This window comes from Urocitellus parryii, chromosome 7 (genome assembly GCF_045843805.1).
Source record: "Urocitellus parryii isolate mUroPar1 chromosome 7, mUroPar1.hap1, whole genome shotgun sequence".
Lineage (NCBI taxonomy): Eukaryota > Metazoa > Chordata > Mammalia > Rodentia > Sciuridae > Urocitellus > Urocitellus parryii.
The window spans coordinates 118,813,681-118,836,688 of NC_135537.1; the positions used below are offsets into that span (position 1 = coordinate 118,813,681).

The following is a 23,008-nucleotide window of genomic DNA, read 5'->3' on the forward strand; positions in this document are numbered from 1 at the left end:
GACCCAGCACCTGCTGCACTGAAGGTCAGTGAGCCAAGGGACTCAGAGATTGTTCAACTTCAAACACGTTCTACCTTCCCTCAAAGCACACAGTGACAGTTCTGCCCATGGAGGCAGCGCCTAGAGCCAAAGCCTTCTGCCCCAGGGCTTCCATTTTAGGGAAGACCTCATGTGTGTAAAGAGGAGGAGTGGCACTCAGTGACCCAGGCCCACAAGCAGTAAAGCCCCACGGATGTCAACACTGGTGTCACCTACACACAATCCCCTGACTCCCCTATTTCAGTGAGGTTTCATAATAACAACATGTCACAATGAGGAAATAAGGATTCTGAAGTACAAACATTTGAAATCATTTTTTCAAAGCTTAAGAAATTCTTAAATTTTAACTCATAAATCTTAAATTTTAATGGAAATTCTATAGATTCATCTGAAGACCAGTCTTAACAATGCATCTAAAAATAGTGGTTTGGGGTAAAACTGCATCAGCTTATCAGGAAGTAATCCAGGGAATGGGGCAGTGTTTGGGATAAAGCAAACAGAGTGCTTCTGGAGGCCTCCCTGACTTTGGACTCTGCCCCCACCGGTACCTTCCCCTCTGATGGCTGACATTTCCTACGGGACTGACAAGTTTATTCACAACTCAAGTGCATTCCTCTGCTTTTGGCCTCACTTTATGCAACGATTTCTTCCTCTACCTGGGTCCAACACCCACATCAACCATTTCCCAATGATTCCCAATCCTTTGTGCTTTGCATGCACTGATGCTACTGCCTGAGCAGGGCCTCACCTGACAAAGCCCCATGCCTGTTCCAGGGTCCTCAGTGCCTCAGCTCTTGGGCTCTCTTCCAGGGACTGCTCAACCCTGGTACACCAGAGCACTGGGCTCTGCTCCTCACCATGGTGTGACCACACTCTATCATGATCGTCTTGCAGTCATCTCCCCCAGATCTTGGGTCCTTCCATCTTTGTGCCCCACACCCAGGGCACTCCCTGGCCTGGGTAGGCTTCTAAATGCTGGGAAGGTGAAGGAGGGTCATCAGCTGGCTTGTTTATGGCCCAGAAGCACACAAGTACCTGTTCTGAATTGGCCGTGATGGGACCAGTCACACTGAGAGCCGGGGCCTGGGGAGCGGAGTAGGAAGCAGGAGGAGGCGAGGAATAGGAGCTGGCATTGGTCCTCTGCTGCGACTGGGACCTGGGCATGGTCGAGGCTGGATCTACTTCTGGGACACTCTGGCATGGCAACAAAAAAGTCCTCCGTTTTGTTGGGCTGCCTGTGTGGCCAGACCCGGCACCTCCCCCAGCCTGGGCTGTGCTTTCTATCAGAGTTCACAGAGCCCACCCGATTTTACCATCTGGGCAGTGAAGCCACCAGTGGCTCCTCCCTCCACGCTCCTCACAAGGTCTCCTGTCCTTGTCCCTGGCAGACAACCAGTGTAACTCCAAGAGGCTGTGGAGAATGCTCCATGAGCATTCTGGTCATAGTTCCATTGTTAAGACCACCTTGGGATCCAAGTGGAAGGAGGGCTGTTATTAAGTTTTGCTAATCATGAATCTTTATTTGGAACCATAAGATTACGTTTTGGCCTTTACAAGTAGACTAATATAAATAGCAATTATGCAATTTACCGAATGTTCTTTGTAATTATAGGAACAACACTGTTCTGTGTCATTATTAGAAGAATAAAGCAGGTTATGTTTATTCCACTAAGCATAGTAAGTGGTTTGGAGGGATCATAATGAGAATAATGCCTTGTGCCTTCACTCAAAGCACGTGGGGATGGACTGTTCTGACAATGGAGGTAGGGCCTGGGCATCTCAAATAACCTTGTGAACATTAGTGCATATGTTCACAAGAGACACACACATAGCACACTGTCCTCCTTGAAGACATGGGCAGAAGAGAGCCAGCAAGGCCAAATGTGCTATGATTGGTGCTTCTCCAGACCTGGAGCTTTCCAGGCTCTCTCCTTGAGCTAGGAGCTGGTTCCCAGTCAACAACAGGACCAGATTCCCTGTGAAACCATGACTGGCATCATGTGTGACTTCTTTCCATGTTTTTTGGGGGCATTACAGTTGTACATCTGCATGCTCTTAATTCTGAAGTGCAGAGCTGCCCCGTCCACTGCTGGCATCTGAGAGTGTCGGTGGGGTTCTCAGACACAGACCTTTCCTGGGCTCTGCATCCCACAGCTGCTGGAATTCAAAGATTTCTAGACTGATGCTGAAGGCTCATAGTTCAAAATACATTTGAGATCCATCTAATTGGGCTGGGGGGGTGTATAGATCGGTGTAGAGAGTGTGCTTAGCATGCATGACGCCCTGGGTTCAACTGCTAGCACCATATCAAAAAAAAAAAAAAAAAAAAGGAAAATAAAACATTTGATTTACACAGTTGAAAAAAGTAAACACTGCTCTTTGCTGGAGTAAGAGTAAAGTCACCCTGCTGTACCACTCTGAGGTGCTCTGGTCCTGACAAGAAAGAGGACAGATTCCCATAACACCTTCTACAGGCCTTGGCAGAGCAGGTGCTAATGACCCTCACAGGATGGCTCCGCCCAAGCAGCCATTTCCATGAAAACGCCTGAACTGATCCCTCTATTATATTCCTCCACAGTCAGTGTGAAAACCAGGGGGGGACACTACTGCCACTTAATCACCAGTCAACCAGCTGTCTCACTTCTGCATTCCCCTTGTTATTAAAAAGAAATGCCCTGGAGCTTTAAGAAAGCATGATGACAAGCTGAATAATTCAAAGGCAGTGGCAGAAGGGTGGTGGCAGCGGCTTGGCTCCCCTGTTCTACAGTCCATCTTTCTAGAAAATGCCAGCTGGAAGCTTACCCGCTGGGGTGTATGGATGGGAGACAGCGCATCCAAGTCTGCCATGGGAAATTCGACCCCCTTCCTCTTCAGCTCTTCATAGATGTGCACAACACCAGTGAGGTCAGGACTGCTCCGAAAGGCATCAGCCCACGCCTAGGAGGAGAGAGCACGGCCTGTTAGGAAATGGTTCTTAGCCAGGCCTGTCACAGTGCTGGAAAGTCAGCGCCAGCACTCTGCAATGCCAAGTGCACTGGCAAAACCTATTCTGCTCCTCTCTTCCTGCAATCGCTGCCACGAGAAGGCTGGCGAGAGCCTGGCTTTCAGCAGTGCTACTGGGTGTGCACAAAACCACAAAACTTACTTCAGCATGTATTTCCTTGGAGAGAAGGCAAAGAAATAACACCCATGTATCGTGGTGCATCCTAAAATGCAGGCATTTTCCTAATGGCAAGGAAATCAATTGCTGGGGCTGTTTAGCTAAAGGGAACAGAAGGCTCGCCTTGATACCTCTGAGTAGAACACCCACCCTCACCGGTGGAAGCGGGAACCGGAGGCAAATTGAGCAGAAAGGAAAGGAGAAATTGATGTGCGATGGGAAATTCAGGCTCACTCTAGGTTTCCTCAATAAATCAGCAACCGCTGACACTGAACTCGCTCACCAAGCCCAGACCTGTTGTTGGCAGGTGAGATGACTCTACCCCAAGGGCGCAAGAGCACATTAGGAGCCGGACTGTGGGCCAATGGCCAAGGTTCACCCCCAGAATCCTGCTCCCAGGCTGTGCTTCTTTCTTGATGTTGCACTCCGATGATCTCAACATATACCTGGCCAAACAGAAAAACCTAGTGGAAAGCATGACCACTACACTCCCTTAAATGCAAACACAACAGAGAGGGAAGAGCAGAAATTTAAATCAAGCACCACTTCTGTTGACTTGTGAAACTCTTAATAGTTAAAAATACACATACACACACCCTTGTTCTTTGGAAGTTACAGAATGTATTAAAAAACTGAAATGTAGAGCTGGGGAGACAGCTAAGTGGTAAAGCACTTGCCTAGCATTCATGAGGCCGTGGGATCAATCCCCATCACCACATAAATGAATAAATAAATAACAACAATAGATACACACACACACACACACACATCATTTAAAAAAACCACAAAACTGAAGTATAAGTGTCACCTCTAGTGTGTCCCTTCACTACATATATGAACCCAGAGGGGGCAGTACCTCCTGTGCCCATGCCACTGCCCAGTCTGTCACCATCATGATGTTTAATTGTCTCCTACCTCCACCAATGCATTCCAACCAAACCAGAGGCAGCCACAGAAACTGATTCTCATTCTCTCTCTCTCTCTCTCTCTCTCTCTCTCTTTGATACCAGGGATTGAACTCAGTGGCATTTGACCACTGAGCCCCATCCCCAGCCCTACTTTGTATTTTATTTAGAGACAGGGTCTCACTAAGTTGCTTAGTGCCTTGCTTTTGTTGAGACTGGCTTTGAACTCTTGATCCTCCTGCCTCAGCCTTCTGAGCTTCGGGGATTCCAGGCATGCGCCACAGCACTCAGCAGAAACTCCCTCTTTAACCAACAGATCCATTCAAAGTTAAAAGGTCAGCTTCCAAAAAGCCTCCTTAATTACCACCAGTGCTTCTCACTTACTATGCACAGCACTGTCAGCCTGGCTTTCCTTGATGCCCTTAATTTGCATACTTGGGGATTTAACGCCACCACAGCATCAGGACAGCTTGTCTGGGCCAACACTTCCTTCTGGATTCTGAAGGGAACTGAAGGTGCCTACAGAAGCTGTCAGGAAGGCCCAGCTGGAAGAGCTACGCTGCCTCCACCTGCCTTACCACAGCCCCAGAGCCCGTCGGTTGCTCCACTGCATCTATCCCACTGAAAACTCAGCTGAGTCCGGAGACGCAGCCTCAAAATGCTCTGGTGTTTTCATTTGGGGTCTAAACTTCAGAGGCTAGGGGCTGGGGTATAGTTCAGTAGTAGAGCACTTGCCTAACACGCACGAGGCCCTGGGTTCCAACTCCAGCACCACACAAGCACAAATAAAATAAAAACAAAACAACAATAAAAAATATATATATACTCAAGAGTCTAAAGAGCATATTCACAGCCCCCTGGGGGAGAATAAGAGGGAAAAATGCTTGGTGGTGCCTTCTGGTACCACCCCAGGCCTATTTCTATAGAGGTACAAACAATTCCAGGGACCCCGTTTATTTCCCTGGCTTCACACCCAAGCTGAATTTGAGATTGCAAGAAGACAGACTAAAGAGCCATGCCATGTTGTTCTTTCTAGCCAACGAACATTTCCCTGGGTGCCCTCTTCCATGGCACTCTCCTCCCCTACATTCAGTCACCTAGTAGCTCTGCCTGCCACCAGAGGTCTGGAGAGGAAATGCATATCACAGGATGGGTCCGTGGATTCTCCTGCTAGTAGTTCTTCCCTAGGCTCAGGGGAAGAAAACTATCCTCTGAAAATGTGGGATGTAGTCCCATGCCAGCGCAGGACCAGGGGACAGAGATAGTCTGTGTTTTGGAAAAGGAGCCACTGGGCATGCTAGGAGGTGCAGATATACAAGGAAATAATTCAGAGGCCTTTCAGGTCCCTTCTGTCCTTTCCCAGGCCCACACACTCCTGGCCTCAGTAACCTGGGCTTCTGAGGGGCCCTGCCTTGTCAGGGCAAACTCTTCTCTTTGCCTAGGCAAGCAGAGTTGGCATCTGTTATTTGCAGCCAAGCAATCTTGGCTAATGCGCCCTGTCCCCACCTGCCACAATTCCAACCCCTGTCTGGGACCCCTGTGCAGTCTGGGTGAGATGACTGCTAACAGAGCATATGTTCCTGACAGCCATCTCCACTGCACAAGATTCTGATGCCAACAGAGGAACACATGGGGGTGGGGAGGACTTTAAAGGAACAGTCATATGAGGAAATCCAGAGATGGGAGAAATCCAGAGATGCTGTGTGTCTCCAACATCTTCTTAGAACATGCCTAAGTAACTGCTCCTGTTGCCCCAGCCAAGTCAGCCACCTCCAGAAGGTGACAGTCTCTTGCCCTTGCACAGAGAAGGCAGCCAGCTGACATTTGTCAGGTTAAACTGAATTCTGTTCTCATAATTACTAAGCATCCTTATTTTCCTACTTCAGAGAACAGAGGAAAGATGGCCACTTAGGCTGTCAACAGACTGAAATGACAGTGCTAATGGGTCCCCACTGTAGGCTGAGCCAGGGGAGAATCTTCCCTGGGGAGGGGGAGCAAATCCTGGGAGGTCTGGTGGGCCCTGAGTCCCAGGAGCAGGGGGTTGGGGAGGGTGAGGGCTGCCTCCCTGATGGCTGCCTTATCCAAAAGCCAAGTGTCATGGCAGCAGCAACATTGGCATTCTCTCAGGGTCCCCTATCACAGGAACTGGCCAGTTAAGAACTGAGTGGCCATCTGACAGGAAGTCACACTCTTTAGATAATTCCCTCTTTTCCTGCAGCCTGTGGCTACAGTGTTGGGAGGCTGAAGGCCCCAGAGGCAGGTCTAGTGAGGGGAATAAAGGGGAGATATGCCATGTTTTTATTTCCTTCATTTCTCTGGACTGCATGCCAAACTGCAGACACAAACACAACCCTCTCCTATTCACTGCTATGTCTCTCAGGGTTTTGACAGTCTTCAGGCCTCAACTTTCAGACTGACAGACAATTGCTGATTTAAACTATGGGTTCTGAGATAACTGTGGACAAAAGGAGGCTGTCTTCTTCTGCTTCTGTCCCCAGCTCAGACTTCCTGATCCCTGTGACAGGGTCCCTAGGGGGCTGCCTGTCCACACAGAATGTGGCCAGAGGCCTTCACTTAAGGGAACCTAGTGGTTGTGTTTTTCACTGGATTCTGAGGCAGCCACCAGGCCTCTGACACCTTCAAAGAACACAGCCCCTGCAGCCCCTTCCAGCCCTCCTGCCCCCACTTCCATCACCACCTGGATCCTTCCCACTTTCCTCAGTGGAGAGTATTTTTAGACTCTATTGCTGGGGTGTCGACAGTGGGGTGGCGAGGCGCGGCCAGGCTGAGGTTGTTCTACCAGGGTGATTCCATTCCTGTTCCTCAAAAAACAATGAGGGAAAGCCTGAGGGAGACTGTAGAGGGAGAGCAGCATTCTTGTCTTCTCGGTGAATGAGACTTCATGTGAGGAAAGAGAGAAGAACAGGAGCAACAAAACCAGCCAAGGAAACCTTAGGGGCGAAGTGAAAGGTGGCAGTGGAGAAGCCTGTAGTGTCAAGGAGCACTGGGAGGTTGTGACCAGGGTTTTCTGCTCCCTGTGTCTTTCTCAGTTGGCCTACCAGGGAGACTAGCCCTACCCAGAGGAGCAGACACCGTGTTGGGGTGGGGTGGGGTGATCCACTGAGCCCTTGCACCTGAGTCGGGTGCAGAGTCCCACCACCATGCTGTCCATGCATAATTCATGCACTGGGCTTGGTCTCGGGGAACACAGAAGGCATCTTCTTCCAGCTTTCTGAGTGTCAGGACCCTCTGGAATACACGGGCCCGCGGGATGGTTTTTCGGGGGGGGGGGTGGTGACAGGGTGGCTGAGGATGTCTAGAGGGCAGCCTAAAGACACAAGAAACCTTGATGAGGGACAGGTTTGAGTGTAGGGTGGGGTACCCGTGGATTGTCTTCACAGTTGGCCATGGGGGCTGAAGATGGCAAACATACACCACTGGAAGTGCCACTTTTGTCCAAATTTGTGACCAGCACTCAAGGAAGGGAACTGGGGGACAGTGAGCTAGGGACAGGTGACATGACAGGACAAGCTCCATTACCCATTTCCCTCAGGGCACAGAAGACTTTAGAAAAGCCGTTTTAAGCGTTGGGTATGTAGTTCAATGGTAGAGCATCTGCCTAGCATGTGCTAGGCAAAAAAAGTCTGAGTGCCCTAAATTTATTCATTGGTCCACCCTGTTGTTACAGAAGCCACATTGTCCAGTAGCTCTGAGTGCGGCTCTTGTCTGTGTTGGATGACCACAACAAAGGTACAGGCTCCTGAGGAACACTGCAAAGCCTGGAGTGGAAGATCACCAGTCCCCACCTAAAGGATCTTCATCTCCAGCCCCCTGCCTTTCACAGCTGGGTCAGGGGACTATATCCAGTCTGTCCAGCCTGAATGGGAGCCAGCAAGGTCCCTTGAGGCCCCATTCTGCTCAGGCCATCATGAGCCAGTGCACACTGCTGCTGCCAGACCAGCAGGGGGAGGCCTGGGGACATGGGTGTGGGCCACTGTGCTGCATGGGCTGACCTCACAGGCCCAGGGCTGAGAACAGGCAGGCAGGAATTTGGCCCCCATTTTTCAGATAAGGAGGCAGATGCCCAGGAAGTTACCATACTTGCCTGAGGTTAGAAGCAGTGCAGGGAAAAACTGGGAAGTGCTGGGACCAGGGAAGGTGATGATTAGACAAGAAAGCATCATTTCAAGCAGCAGATCATGCCCCTTGATTTGGCTGTGCTTGCTCTAAGGGTAAGCTGTACCCCAGTAGGCCCAGCCAAGCCTCAGGGTGAGCTGTGTCTGCAGCCACTGTAAGCCCTGCATAAGGGGTTCAGACTGAGGTGCTCTGTCTTTAGTAAGAGAAAGCCAGTAATCCTTCTCCCACCAGCAATCCCTGGGGGCATACAGAGAAGTGTAGCTCCAGAAGGAGAGGCTGTGGGGGGTGGAGAGGAAAGAGGAAAGGGTAGGGGAAGGGGAAGTGTAACCCTAAGTGTGTATATGTGTGTGTGAGGTGCCAGTGGCCACCCTAGAGGAAACATAGAAAGGGACTCTTCTGTCATCCCTACTCCCTCCCCACCTCAGAACTTCATTGAAAAAATACTCATTGACCATCCATTCTCCATATTCAACTGCTCTACATTCAACTGAGCCTGACTCTCAAGGAATGGAGTGACACAGACAACATAAAAACCAGCAAAGCTGCACTTGGAGACCATAAAAGAGGGTGATGTGAGAGGGAAAGAGAATCTGTGTGTGTACTTTCAATCAGGTGGCCGGGAGGCTTCTGTGGTGTTTGAGGGTGAATAGGAACTGACTTCTCCAAGAGCCTGGGCAGGACTTTCCAGGCAGACGCTGCAGCTCCTCAGTTGGCCCCTCTTGATCCTCTCTGTCTCGTGACCAACCACCCTGGAGAGCCCTTGTGCCCATTCCACATGGCTTTGTCTGCTCAGCAACCTGGGTCTGGCTGCCTCCCTCTGCCCTTATGGAAACCTACTCCCCGTCCCCTGGCGTGGTCTCCTGTCTCCTCTTGACACCTGCAGACTGTGTCTGACTTTGTCTGCTGATATGGGTGACTAGTTATGTTAATGTCCTTGTGGAGGAGCTGGGACTGTAGCTCAGTGGCACAGCACTTGCCTAGCATGTGTGAGGCACTAGGCTTGATCCTTAGCACCACATAAAAATAAACAAAGGTATGCTGTTTGTCTATAATTACAAAAAATGTATTTTTAAAATGTCCTTCTGGATTTTTTTCTTTTTTTTTGTACCAGGGATTGAACCCAGGTACCAAAATCGGTGGCTTAACCACTGAGCCACATTCCTAGCCCTTTTTTATATTTTATTAGAGACAGGGTCTCGCTGAGTTGCTTAGGGCCTTGCTAAATTTCTGAGGCTGGGTTTGAACTTACAATCCTCCTGCCTCAGCCTCCTACGTGGTGGGATTATAGGCATGCGCCACCACACCTGGCTTTCCTAGGATTTTTGTGTCCTGTTACCAGGTGCTCTAAAATCAGGTCTGTGCACGCACCAGCTCAGAAACCTTCAATGGCTCCCCACTGCCTATAGGACCAATCCTAAGCACCTCAGCATTCACAGTCCACAGGTGCTGCATATTCTCTGGCCTCATCTCCTTCCTGCCCTGCCCACCACAAGCCTGGTCCTAGACAGTCTTCATTATACCCTGCTCCCCATGAGATGGTTTTCCCAACATGCCCACAAATTCTTTGACACTATGTCTTCAAGAGGTGGGATTTAATTTCCCTACTCTAAAGACTGGAGCTGGTCATTATCTTCTTACGGAATAAGACAGGAGAGATGGTTTGTGACTTCAGAGACTGGATCATTAAGACCTACACTTGGATTTCTGCCAATAGTTAGCAAAAAAACCAAGGCTTCTCGCCAATAGCCATGTAACCTCTTAGGAGTGGAGCCTCCAGCCCAGTCTGGCCTTCAGATGAATGCATACTCATGAGGCCCCAAGCAGACTCACCCAACAAGCTGATTCAGAGTGCTTAGCCCACAGAAACCATGTTATCATAAACAATCTTTTTTTTTTTTTTCAAGCTGCTAGGTTTGGGGATAATTCGTTGCAGAGCCAGTAATAATGAAGACACCCCAAATGAGTCAACTGCTCTCTCTGATGCTTCTAGGCCTCTGCACATACTATGATGTCTCTCACACTCTGACCTTTCCACCAAGTTCCTCCTCATTCTTCAGGATACAACAAAAATGTCATCTCTTCAGTGGAATCCCTTAATACCATGTCCACCACCCCAGAGTTGGCCCTTGCCCTATGACCTCACCAACCCTGCACACAGCTCTAACATGCCCCTTCCCACTCCACATTGTCTCAGAGGACTGTTGAGGCCCCGCACCTGCCTACCTTTGTGGGCAGCATGGGGCCGAGCACCCAGAAGTTTTCTTGAAGCTTCTGTCAACTGGTTAAAGAGCTACTGTTCTGGATTTCACTCCAGTGGGATAAGTATAAATAAAATAAGTATTTCACCATAAATATTTAAGGCCAGAAGCTTCCATTTTTCCCTCTAAATGGTGGGAGAGCACGAGGACTCCGTAGAGGCCCCATCTTACTCTATCCCAACAGACTGGGTGAGGAAGCCAGCCTACCTGGATCAGAGCAAGCACTTTGTCCTGTACAATGGTGGGAGGGTTATTCTTGGGAGAGATGATTTTGACCAGAACGCTGTCGATGAAGTCTCGGTTGGCCACTAGGATGTGGAAGCGATGGCCACAGTTCTTCACACACGTCTCCAGCACCTGATGGGGGGAGGGAGGCAGGGTCACCACTGTGAGAGCTGGAGAAGACTCCAGGACCTGAGGCGGGCAGCTGGGGTCCCCATCCCCTGTCTTGCTCCTAGATCATCTTTCTGACACGTCTCCTCCAGAGCCAAACCTCCATGCACACACATTCCCATACTCTAATTCAGCTGTCCCTTCGAGGATGACAGCAGCCCCTTGCTGACTGAAGTCTCCTGTCCCTGCACAATAATCAGGCAATTAGTTGGTAATTGAGGCACCGGTTTTGCATGAGAAGGATGCTGGTGTTTTAATGGGATCAAAATGACTGAGCGGTCCCTGAAAATTAGCATTTTAACTCCTCCTCTGGGCCTCTGGGTGTGAGGCATTAGCCAGTGAGAGACAGGCTCTGTCACAAGAGGAGGCTGCTGTGACAGCGTAAATTGCCTGGTGAGTTACTGGCACTTACGTGTGAGGAACCAAACATGCTCACACCCCCCACATACCCTGCTTCTGCAAACAAAGTTGGCAATGACAAGGGATCTTCTACCCTGACAAATGGTTTGTGGGCCTCAGCTGCTAGTGGCTTTAAGGTACATGTTCAAATCAGATGCTGCCTGCTACTCCTTTGTCCAGATGGGTCTATAGGCCTCAGCTGATCAGAAAGACTGGCACACAGGCTCTGACCAGATGGCTGGTGTGGGCTAGACTCAGTTCTGCCACTATCTCCCTATGCAGCCCAGAACAAGTATCTCAGGGCCTCAGCTTCTTCATCTGTCAAGTGGGGACAATGAGTCCTCCTTTGCAGGATGGTTGGGAAGATTAGAGAGAATATGTGTAAAGCGGTTAGCAGTGTCTCATGTGGGGTTGGGGACCAACAGAGACTACGATTATATACGAGTTACAATTCAGAAGACTGCTTATCCACTTGAATAAAGAACAGCTTCTTGTTCTTCCATAGGATAAGTAGGAACCTCCTTGGAATTCAGAAGGTCTCACAGGAGGGCCTCTCCATTCTTGAACACAGAGCTCTGCCCCTCTCAGCTCTTTGGAAATCAACCCATAGGATTACCTGGTCCGTTCCATGCCACCCTTACCTCTGGTGCCCAGTCAACTGGCTAAGAAATGCCTCCTTGAAAGGACATCATCAGTGACAGGACATTTCTGACTGCCCTGGTTATTCTCATGTGCCCAAACTCATCTGAGGACAGGTTAACTTACACAGCCATTCCAAGGTCTGGTTCAGACTGCTGGACTTTACCTTGACAAACCATGACTGTAGAAGTTCCAGAACTGTGATGTGGACTGAATACTTGCCACATGCCAGGCACTAGGAGGGATCTCTCCATATCACATGTAATTTCATTCCATTCTCACAACTAATTCGTTCTCTTTAAAGTGGACTTTATTACCCCATTTTTTTTTTAAAGTTAAAAGGCTTAGAAAGAGGAAGAGATGGTTCTAGGCCCAATTGTTGGTCAATGTGAGAGGCAACACGGAAACTCAGAACCACTTTCCTAGGAGCTCTGGTCTTCCCACTTCCCCAGAGCACTGAACCACCCCAACTACAAGCCCCGCTTCCAAGGAGCCACATCAGCTGAGAATCTCTCAGATGACAGGTAATTATATTCCAGATTTCTTCTCCCTTCATTTGTCCCTTGAAATAACCTTATGAGTTGGGTATTTTTCCATTTTAGAGATGAGGAAACTGAGCCTCAGAGTTGTCATGCACCTAGGAGGCCACACTAGGACATTCCACCCTTGGCAGTTCAGCAGCCAGCCAGAAATTTTGCTTCCCCCATTTCTCCTGCAGTGCCCTCGGGCAGCCTGGGGATCTAGCTCCTCTTCCAAGGAGGACACAGGAAGGACACTCTTCTTGCCTTTAGGGAGCATGTCACTCAGTTCTATTGACAGCAGACCTCAAGGTCAATGTGTCCCAGCCTGGCCTTGAGAACACCCCCAGCAGATGTGTATGTGCTGCAGAGCAGCCCAAAGCCTATCAAGCAGGAGACACAGCAGGTCCTCCTGACTTCAGGTCACCTGCCAAAAAGGTCCTGGGAAGATTTGTCCCTCTGGTTTATAAGCCAAGAGACACCAGGGGGAATTTTCCAAGGTTCAGCCAAACCCGTGGAGTAAGCCAAAGGGGCCCGACGTGATCGGAAGCAGGCGCTTCCTGTGTATACACAAAGTCCTGAGCAGACAGCCCTTCAGGGTCTCTAGCTCCTATTTTGGGTGAATACTAACAATCTTGGCAGGAACAGACACAAAGGTAGGAAACAAAAACCAAGAGGACAGCCGGCTGTGGTGGTGGACACCCGAGATCCTAGCCATTCGGGAGGCTCAGGCAGAAGGATCACAGGTTTGAGGTCAGTCTCAGTAACTTAGCAAGACCCTTAGCAACTTAGTGAGACCCTGTCTCAAAATAAAAAATAAAAAGGGCTGGGCAGCTCAGTGGTAGAGCCCCCCTGGGTTCCATTCCTAGTACCAAAAATACAAAATATAAGAACGAAAGCAGGAAGACTGAGAACAACTAATGGGGCATGTGGAGTCGTCAGAGCAGATGTGAGACCATGCAAAATGTGCCATGTGAGGCCCTGGGTACAGGGACAATGACTCTGCACATTCACAGATCTCCTGAAGACATCAATCAATGAGCAGCAAAACCCGACCATTAGGAAAAGTCAGATGATGTTCAGGCCTGTGAAGAAGTTTCAGATACCAGGGAAATGCCTGACCTGTCAGAGCTCAGCCCCTGGTGGTGTGGGTTATCGACAACTCATTTGGGGCATCACTCCAGGTTTAGTGAACTAGGTTTAGTGGCTCAAATTCTGAGAAAAATAAAAGCTTTCAACTCTCTGTTTCTCAACTAGCATTTTCTCCTTTACTGTTCACATCCCAATTCCCTGGCAGAGAGAACTCTCCTAATAAGTTTTGGGGTTTACTTGGGTAATGAATCCAAATAGTTGCTTTAAAAGGAAACATGTTATGGCTGTTTTGGTTAAATAACCCACTATTTCAAACCTACAGAGAAGTCGACATGCTGACCTGTTATAGTTTCTATTCTAAGAACTCACTGTGGCCCAGATTTTGCCACATCTGAAAAACTGTTAGCTTTTAAGACAGAAATAGCAGCTGAAGTCTCCCTTTTAATTCTCTGACATCTTAAGGAGGGCAAAAATCTGGTCCACTCTTCCTGAAAGGAGTCACTTGGTTAACGTTTTCAAGAACCCTTATAGCTATTTTCAGTTTTTACCCCAAACAAAAGATCATTTTCTAATGGCAAACCATAGCTCAATATCTTACTAGCTGTGAAGGCTGGACCAAACCTCTAGATCTCTCTGAGCCTCAGTCTCCTCATCTGTATGAGGGAGATAATGAAACCCATTTTGGAAACTGCTATAAACATCTGTATCAGTATCTGAAAGTTTAGCAGTCTAGGGCAGGTAATGGATAGGTGGAAGTGAACCTTTTTAAAAATTTTTCAATACTGGGGATTGAAACCAGGACCTAGCACATGCTAGGCAAGTACTATATCACTGACATACATCCCAAGCCTTTTTAAAAATTTTTAAAAATTTAAAAATGCTATGGTTTAAATGTGAGGTATCCCCCAAAAGCTCATGTGTGAGACAATGCAAGGAGGTTCAGAGGAGAAATGATTGGATTGTGAGAATCTTAACCCAATCAGTGAATTAATCCCCTGATAGGGATTAACCAAGTGGTAACTGAAGTGGGGGTGTGTGGCTGGAGTAGGCGGGCACTGGGGCATAGCTTTGGGGTATATATATTTGTATCTGGCAAGAGGAAAACTCTCTCTCTGCTTCCTGGTCCCCATTGATGTGAGCTGCTTCTCTCTGTCACCCTCTCCCACCATGATGTTCAGCCTCATCTCGAGCCCCGAGGAATGGAACCAGCTGTCTGTGGATTAAGACCTCCAACACTGTGAGCCCTCAAATAAACTCTTTCTCTCTATATTTGTGCTGGTTGGATCATTTAGTCATAGGTGAAAAAGAGGACTAAAACACTTACTTTGAGAACGGTCTCCCTAAGTTGCCCGGTCTGGCCTTGAACTTTCAATCCTATCCTCCTGCTTCAGTTTCCTGAGTAGCTGGACTACAGGAATGCCAGAGCACATGTGAACATTTTATAAAGAGAAAACTGTCACCTACAGTCTCAGAACAGGCTGGTGGCAGGAAGGGGACCAACCCCAGCCTCTGGCTTCTCTGCTCTGGACTTTTGTACCTGTCCACACCTTATCTTCTGATGGTTTACATTTACCAGACGGAAGCTCACTCCTATGTCAGAGTAGGGCAGGAAAAGCCAAGGGTGCTACCGGAAGGCTCTGCTGAACTTCAGTGGCACAGACCCCATGCCTGAGACTGTGCCAAGTGGACAGAGAGAAGGCCCGCCCTGTGGAGCAGACAAGGCTAGAGAGCAGCACTCACTGTCAGCGCCAGCATCACTTCCCTGTAGTTCCGGTTCCCACTGAGCCGCTTCTTCAGGGCCCGGATGGCATCCTTTGGCCTGAGAAAAGAACAAGCATAGTAAGATCCTCCCAAGTCCCATTCTAGGGTGCTATCCCACAGATTCACTCCCACATGCATCAACTAGCATATATACAAGGTTATTCACCACACCATGTTTGTAAATGTACATGACTGGAAGCAAACCAAATGGCCACCAATAGGAAATGAGTTCAATTACATCATGGCTCATCCACACAATGGAATACTAGGCAGCTGGGAAAAAGAATAAAGAAACTCCTTATACACTATTATGGACCAAACTTGAAGACATGTGTACAGGGGCTGGGGTTGTGGCTCAGAGGTAGAGCGCTCACCTAGCACATGCGAGGCGCTGGTTTCGATCCTCAGCACCATATAAAAATAGATAAATAAAATAAAAGTATTGTGTCCAACTATATCTAAAATTTTTTTTAAAAAGACATGTGCACAAAGTACATAAGGTATGATGGTATTTGTTATAAAAGTACAGCAAAGATATATGCAGTACATGTCCAGGTCAGGAAGAACGTCTCTGCAGGGCACGATAAGAACCTGGTAACAGTGGTTGCCCCCAAGAAGGGGAAATGGGTAGTGGAGGTAGCGGGGGATTTTTCATTGGAGTCACTTTTTGCAGACATTTTTCAATTTTGTATCACAAAATACATGTTGTTTCCTCAAAATAGTAACTAACCCACTGGTGGATGGGGGCACTGAAAAGAGTTTTTCCAAACCACAAGAGAGATATGGCTAGATCTTTGCTGAAGCTTCCATTCCTTCTAGCCCCATGATGGAACTCCTTCTGCCACAGAAAACTCAGTGAGTCTCCTCAAAGCCCAAGGGTTTCTGGGATTTCAGGTTATAGATATGATGTGGATTCCCATGAGGAATTCTACAGAATCATAGGCAGTCCCAGTTTACAAATGGGCCATATTCTTTGTTCCTAAATTGATAGCTTTTTGAGTTCTTTCTTAAATTACTGTTATAACTGAGGGTTGGAATCCTGAGGAGTCCTCCAAGCACACAAGGAAAGTTTGGCTCTAACATGTTATTTAACTTATTATTTCTTTCTTCTTCTTCTTTCTTCTTCTTCTTTTCTTTTTTTTGGTACCAGGGATTGAACTCAGGGGCACTCGACCACTGAGCCACATCCCCAGCCCTATTTTGTATTTTATTTAGAGATAAGGTTTCACTGAGTTGCTTAGCACCTCGCTTTCAGCTCTCCTGCCACAGCCTTCTGAACCGCTGGGTCACAGGCATGCACCACTGTGCCTGGACATTATTTAATTTATTCTAATCCAGGATTCAAGAAAGTTGTGGTTCTACGAGCTGCCCCAGGCACAGAGCCCCTGCCTCCTGGAGCCCCATCACCCTGTGCTCTGGGGAGCCCCACCCAGCTGCAGGTCAGCCGTTTGCTATCACAAGCGGGCTCCGGTCTCCCACTAAAAGATGTGTCACTGTATCTCCCTCTCTCCTAGGATGAGTGTTTGAGAGTCTGGGTCCTCCTACTTCTACAGTTCTAACATATTTGTACTCTATTTACCAAATGGAGATGTCCTTTCAAGTGTGTGTAAGGAAGTCAGGGGAGGGGAGGGTGGAAGCTTTGCCAATTGGCCTAATTCACAGGGAAAGACACAGTAAGCAGCAAGGCTTCTGGAAAAAATTTAAATGCCCCGAACCTCCATTTCCCATTCCCAACTTGAAACATAGCTGCCCTATGGGAATTCTTGGCTCCTGAGTCAAAGACCTGATGGGATGGGAATGGGTCCTGGCCAAGTATGTTTGCTGTATGGCTGCAGTTTCCAAACGGGGATGCTGATTTCTGCAAATACGGGACTTGAGCAGCAGTTCTGTGCTCTGATGGGCTGAGCTGGTGAAAGTCAGCAGTTATTGGCCAGGTGCACAGACTGATTTCCTCTCTCAAGGGCTCTGCCAATCCATGGTCAACCCAGACCCACAAGACCTGCAGCTGCCATCCCTCTCAGTGCAGTCTCTTTCCTCGCCTCCTGAACTTACATGGAGCAGAAAAAATGGACACAGCTTTCCCTCCAAGGGCAGCAAGCACTTGTGCTGGCAGAACCAGCTCTCAGGCAGTGGGGCAATCAGACAGACAGCAGGCTCCCGGTTAGGTTTAAACTGAAAATTCATCCCCAGGCTGTGGGAAGTGCTGCCTGAGAGTGATTGGGTGAACACAAGAGCAAGTATTTATCTCTGTCCCCAGGGGAGAAGCTTCAGAGAGGAGCATCACAGTCAGGTCAGAGGAACTGCAAAGTCTCCAGGAGCTGCTGCAGATTAGACAGCTAGAATCAGAAAACCAGGGCTGGGGTTGTGGCTCAGTGGTAGAGCGCTCGCCTAGCACATGCGAGGCCCTGGGTTTGATCCTCAGCACCACATAAAAATAAAATAAAGAACAACTAAAAAATAAAATATATATTTAAAAAAAGAAAGAAAGAAAACCAGAGAAGGCAAGATAAGCTGAGTCAAGGGCCCTGATGGAGCAGGCAGGAGAGATCAGGCAAGTATAAGAGGCATCAAACCTCAGGAGCACTCACTGGAAAGGCCAGGCCTGTCATGATAGTCCCCTAAAGCCCCATGATCCCACCTCTGCAGCCCCCTCCCACCCTGGACTCCTGAGAGCCCTGCTTTCCAGTCATACAGCAAGCTCATCACTGGTCCCTAGGGCCTATAGACCATTGGGGCTTCAGTTCCAGACCTGCTCTTCTGAGAAGCCCTGCTCTTCTGAGAAGCATTCTCATTTCCCATTGCCCCTCCTGGATCACCCTGAAAAAACACACCCATACACACACACACACACACACACACACACACACACACACACACACATGCTCAGCCATGATCTCGCTCTGCTCCTTCTGTGTCCCTCCAGCGTAGAGGCTACAGTGCAGACAAAGACTCAGTGAACTGGGGAAGAGATGGTCATGAAAATGACCCAGGTCAGAAGATCCTTATCAGAGTTGCAGACCAGTATTGCCTGGGGAGCAATTCCCAAATACACATGTGTGTCCTAATTAGGTAGGTCTGGGGCAAAGCCTGGTAAACAGGGTCTCAAACAGTCAGGCACTCATGGTTAATGAACACTGGATTGTCATACAAGGCCTCGGGCATCAGAGTTCCTCAGGCCAAAGGTGACCTCAGCCCTGGAAACCGAGGAGAGCCCAGGGAGAGGCCGGTGAGGCAGTTCACCAATATGCACCTGCCAGGACCTTAAAGGATAAGGAGCAAGTCCATCTACATAGCATGATGCTGTAGTTTGGATCTTGTATGTCCCCCAAGGACCATATGGTGAAGTCCTGGACCCCAGCTTATGGTGCTATTGGGAGGAGGTGAACCTTTAGAAGGTAGGGTCTGGTAGGAGGAAGATAGGCCATGGTCTCCAGTAAAAAAAAAAAAAAAAAAAATGCTCTGCAAAAAATACAGGAAGTTCAGGCAGAGCTTCGGTGACTGGACCCAGGTGAGCCCAGGTTTGCATCCTGCAGGTTCCCATCTTACTATGCTGTGAAGCTTTTGGCAAAAGACTAAACCACTGTGGCCTCAGCCTCCTCACCATTAAAACTGGCTGCCCTATTTTATAGGACTGTTGGGTGCTGCATGAAATGATGCAATCTAGGGCTGGACATGAGGGCTGGCACAGGGCAACTGCTCAGAAAATGGCAGACAGACACAAGCTCAGGCACATATACACTCACACATATACAAAAGAGAAGAGCAGACAGGGTCAGACAGCGAAGCCACGCAGATCATTCCCAAACACTGGCCAGATAACTCCTACCACAAATGAAAGTGATGATGATGGTTTTGGGCAGTGGAAATCCTTAAAGGATAAGGAGCAAATCCATCTACATAGCATGATGCTGTAGTTTGGATCTTCTATGGCCCCTAAGGCCCATATGGTGAAGTCCTGGACCCCAGCTTGTGGTGCTATTGGGAGGAGGTGGAACCTTTAGAAGGTAGGGTCTGGTGGGGGGAAATTAGGTCATTGGAGGTGCCCCTGAAGTGCATCTCGGGCACTTCCTATCCCTCTTTGCCTCCCAGCCACCATGAAGGGAGCAGCTTGCTCTGTTACATACATTCTTGCCATATGTACTGCCTCATCACAGGCCCCAAAGCAAAAAGCCAACAAACCATGAACTAAAACCTCTCAAAATTTTAAAACTATGAGCTAAACTAAGGCATTTCTCTCTCTTTTTTTTTTTTTTAAAGTCAATCATCTCAGGTATTTTGTCACAGTAATAAAAAGCTGACTAACACAGGAATGTGGACATAGTCATGTAGACAGATCTTTCATGTATATTTATTCCTTTAATCCTTATAACAACCCTATGAGATAAGGTACTGTTAGTAACCCCAGCCTATAAACAGCAAGACCGACTGAGACAGGGAAATGTAATGTCTCCCGAGGTCAAACAACAAGTGAACAGTGACCTAGGTTTCCAGTCCAGGCAGATGGCTCCAGGCTTCCCACTGTTAATCCATCCACCACATTATGCTTCCTATGTCTGCTGCACACACTGCTCTGCAGCCTGGGAATTCCACCCCCCGCCCCCACGGCCCACCCCGTCATCCACCTGCCTCTCCTAGAAGGTGCCCTGGTACCCTAGAAGACTCCATTTGGGTGTTACTTCCTCCTCCAAGAAGGCTTTGCTGTTGACAGCCTCCAGGCTGGCTGGTGGCTACTGCATTAGTCCGTCTCCACAGCCATATTGAGCTTCTTTCTCTCTCTCTGCCCTTGTCATGCTGTGTTATGATTATGTTTACATGCCTGCATCCCTCATAAGACTGTAAGCGCCTGAGGGACTTTATTCATTTATTCCCTTACTCAACAAATATTTACTGAGAGCAGATCATGTGATGCTGTTCTTAGGATTAGGGCTAACCTAGTGATAAAAGAGATGGAATTCCTGCCCTCGTGGAGCCTACAGACTAGCAGGGGTTGTGGCACAAGACAGACACTGATCTCACGCTGATGCATAAGTTTAAACTGGGATGAACTTAAGTATAATATCAGGTACTATGGAGTCACCTAACAGAGGACTTGTCCAAATTGGAGGGAAGGGGGCCAGCGCCAGTGAAGCAAGGTTTCAGCCCAGATCCTGTGAGTGTTGGGAACCATTTAGAGAAAATGGCCAGCTGGGGAAAACAAGGAACAGTAGTCAGAAGCTCTCCAGAGAGGACCAAGAGAGAATGGGTGGGCACCTCCCATCAGCCCAACTAGTGGTTTTTTTTCTCCCACTTGGGAAGGGACTTAAGACAGCAATCTCATAATTGAGGTAAGATGAAAAATCCTCTCTCACTCAAACATGCACCAGCAGGAGCCTGGGCCACCAGAGGGAATGGGTGTCCAGACCGTCTGTGAGCTTCAGCTTGAGATAGCAAGCACCAGGTCAGACCCTTTGGAAAGGTTCCTGCTCTGCCTTCAAGCCACAGACTATTTGTGCAATTCACTGAGAAAGGAGAGTTGTGGACATATTTGTATGATGTTCATATTGTGGAGAATTTTAAACTGGGGATAGGAATACAGAGAATTCAAGGAGCTGAAAGATCAGTGGGGCTGAAGGGCCTGGAGTGGAGCTGCAGAGAGGTGTGGCTGAGGGTTTTCACCCTAAGAGCCTGAGAAGTCCCTGAGACTTGTTGGCAACAAGTGACTTGCCAAGATCTGAGGCAGGGTCTAGATGGGAGGTAAAAGGGTGAAAGCAGATGCCTGGAAGAACAGAGCAGATGAGAAAAGGGCACACCTGACCTGGACCTCCTTTCCAGCCTGATTCCAGATGTTCCCTCTTTGCCCTGTGCATCCAAGACCATAAGTGTATCTTTCAATTCACTGACCCTTTGTATGCCACCCTGAGCTACAGAGCACACTTTTTTCATCCTGTCAATCTTAAGCCCCAGACTAAAGCCTCCAGGACATCTCTGCACCTGCCTCTCTTTCAGAGCCCACAGAATTGGGCACAGGCCTTGGCCACAGTCCCAACAGTGCTCCCAGGTAAGCCCTCGAAGACGGGCTGGCACATCCCCTTTGGCATCTTGGAGGACTAACCCTCCACCTGTAGGGGCTAAACACAGCTGGATATCTGGATAAATGAATAAATAAGTGGCAACTGAAAGGGATGCAAGGAATAAAGGAACCCAGAGTTCCTGCCCCTGCCCTCAAGCTACATAGGTATTTGTGCAATTCACCAGAAAAAGAAGAGCTTTGAAAGTCTGAAGGAAGGCAGCCAGGCTGTTTCCAGTGATTATGGTATTAGAGAAGGGCCAGTGCAGGCCACTGCCCCCAACTCCAGAGTCACCTGTGCAGTCACCCTGTAGCATCTCTCCTGGGAGCTGAGCTGGTAGCAGACCCCTCAAGTCTGTTCCATCTCAGAACATGGCAGTTCCATCCTGTGCCTCTGCAGGCTCCAACCTTGGGAGTTATTTTTGATTCTTTCTCATATCCCACACCAGCAAATACCATTGGCCCTACCTTCTAAATCTATACAGAATCTAATCATTCCGTACTCTCTCCCCTATTACTATCCTCCTCAAGCTCACCCACACCAGGATGACTGTAAGAACCTACCTGGTTTGTCTGCTTCTGGCCTTGGCCTGCCTCCAGCCAGGCCATTCTGAACACAGTGAATAGGAAATCATAACATGCCTCTTCCTGACCAAACATCCCTGTGAGTTCCCTCTCACCAAAAGCTGAAGCTACCTTGGTGCCTACGCAGCCCTGCACTTCTGGATGCCCTTCACATCCTTGACATCATCTTGGGCCTTTACTGTCGAGCTACTTACTATTCTTCAAACACACCAGATACACTCTGCCTAGGATTTTTGGACTTGCTGTTCCCTCTGCCTGGATAGCTCTTCCTTGGTATAAATCTCACTCCCTCATCTCCTTCAACACTTTGTTCAAGGTCACCTTCTTGGTGAGATTTCCTTGATTACTATTTAAAATTGCTAATTCCCAGCCTTCTCTATCCTGTCCCCATCTGTGTTTTAATTATCTTCTTCACAGCCCACCTTCCCACTCTAGACTAGCAGCTCCTTGAAGGCAGGGAAGGAGTTTGACTTGCTTACTGCTATGCTGCTTCTACTTAGAACAGGACCTGGCACAAGGCAGTCATGTCACAAATATCTGCTGAATGAAAGCAGGTCCAACCTTCTGAAGTTAAGTAATTGGCCATTTCATATATGGAGGGATAGTAAGTTAACTACCAAAATTCACAGGTTTGCCTGGGTCCCAACTGTTCTTGCACAGTCAGGACCCAGCAGTCAGAAGCCCTCTAGTAAGGGTCAGGAAGCATATGGGCACCGTACTATCAGCCCAACTTGTGGGGTTTTTCTGCTGCTTGGGAAGGGACTTAGCCATCTTATAGTGGAGAAGAGCATGGAAAATCCTCAAGAATCACCTGGCAATAGAAGAAGGCATAGTGACTGTAAATAAAGGGCTTATAGAGTGCAAGTGAGATAAACACAGAGTAGTTTAGAAGAAGTACAAATAGAGTGGACTTTAAAGTAGAAGGAGATAACACAAGGAACAGTAAGAACAAACAGATCCAGGAGTGCAGGAGCACAAGAGGGGCAAGTCATGGGTTAAGTCACCCATGCCAGAAACACTCAGCTGCTCTGTGCCATGAGTGCCCCTTGCTCATTCCCTGCCTTGTCTGACCACAC

The 23,008-nt window shown here is 48.5% G+C and overlaps 1 protein-coding gene across 5 annotated transcripts in view; it reads right to left on the reverse strand.

The window, feature by feature from the left end:
• Window positions 1-23,008, reverse strand: part of Tom1l2 (target of myb1 like 2 membrane trafficking protein) — a 119,037-nt gene that overhangs the window by 32,461 nt on the left and 63,568 nt on the right. For all 5 annotated transcript variants that reach the window (XM_026408669.2, XM_026408668.2, XM_077801383.1 and 2 more), the window contains exons 3-6: window positions 15,281-15,359; window positions 10,707-10,856; window positions 2,842-2,976; window positions 1,075-1,233 (exon numbers count right to left, since the gene is read on the reverse strand). In XM_026408669.2, the coding sequence (XP_026264454.1) occupies window positions 1,075-1,233; window positions 2,842-2,976; window positions 10,707-10,856; window positions 15,281-15,359 (523 nt within the window). The remainder of the gene's footprint in view (window positions 1-1,074; window positions 1,234-2,841; window positions 2,977-10,706; window positions 10,857-15,280; window positions 15,360-23,008) is intronic.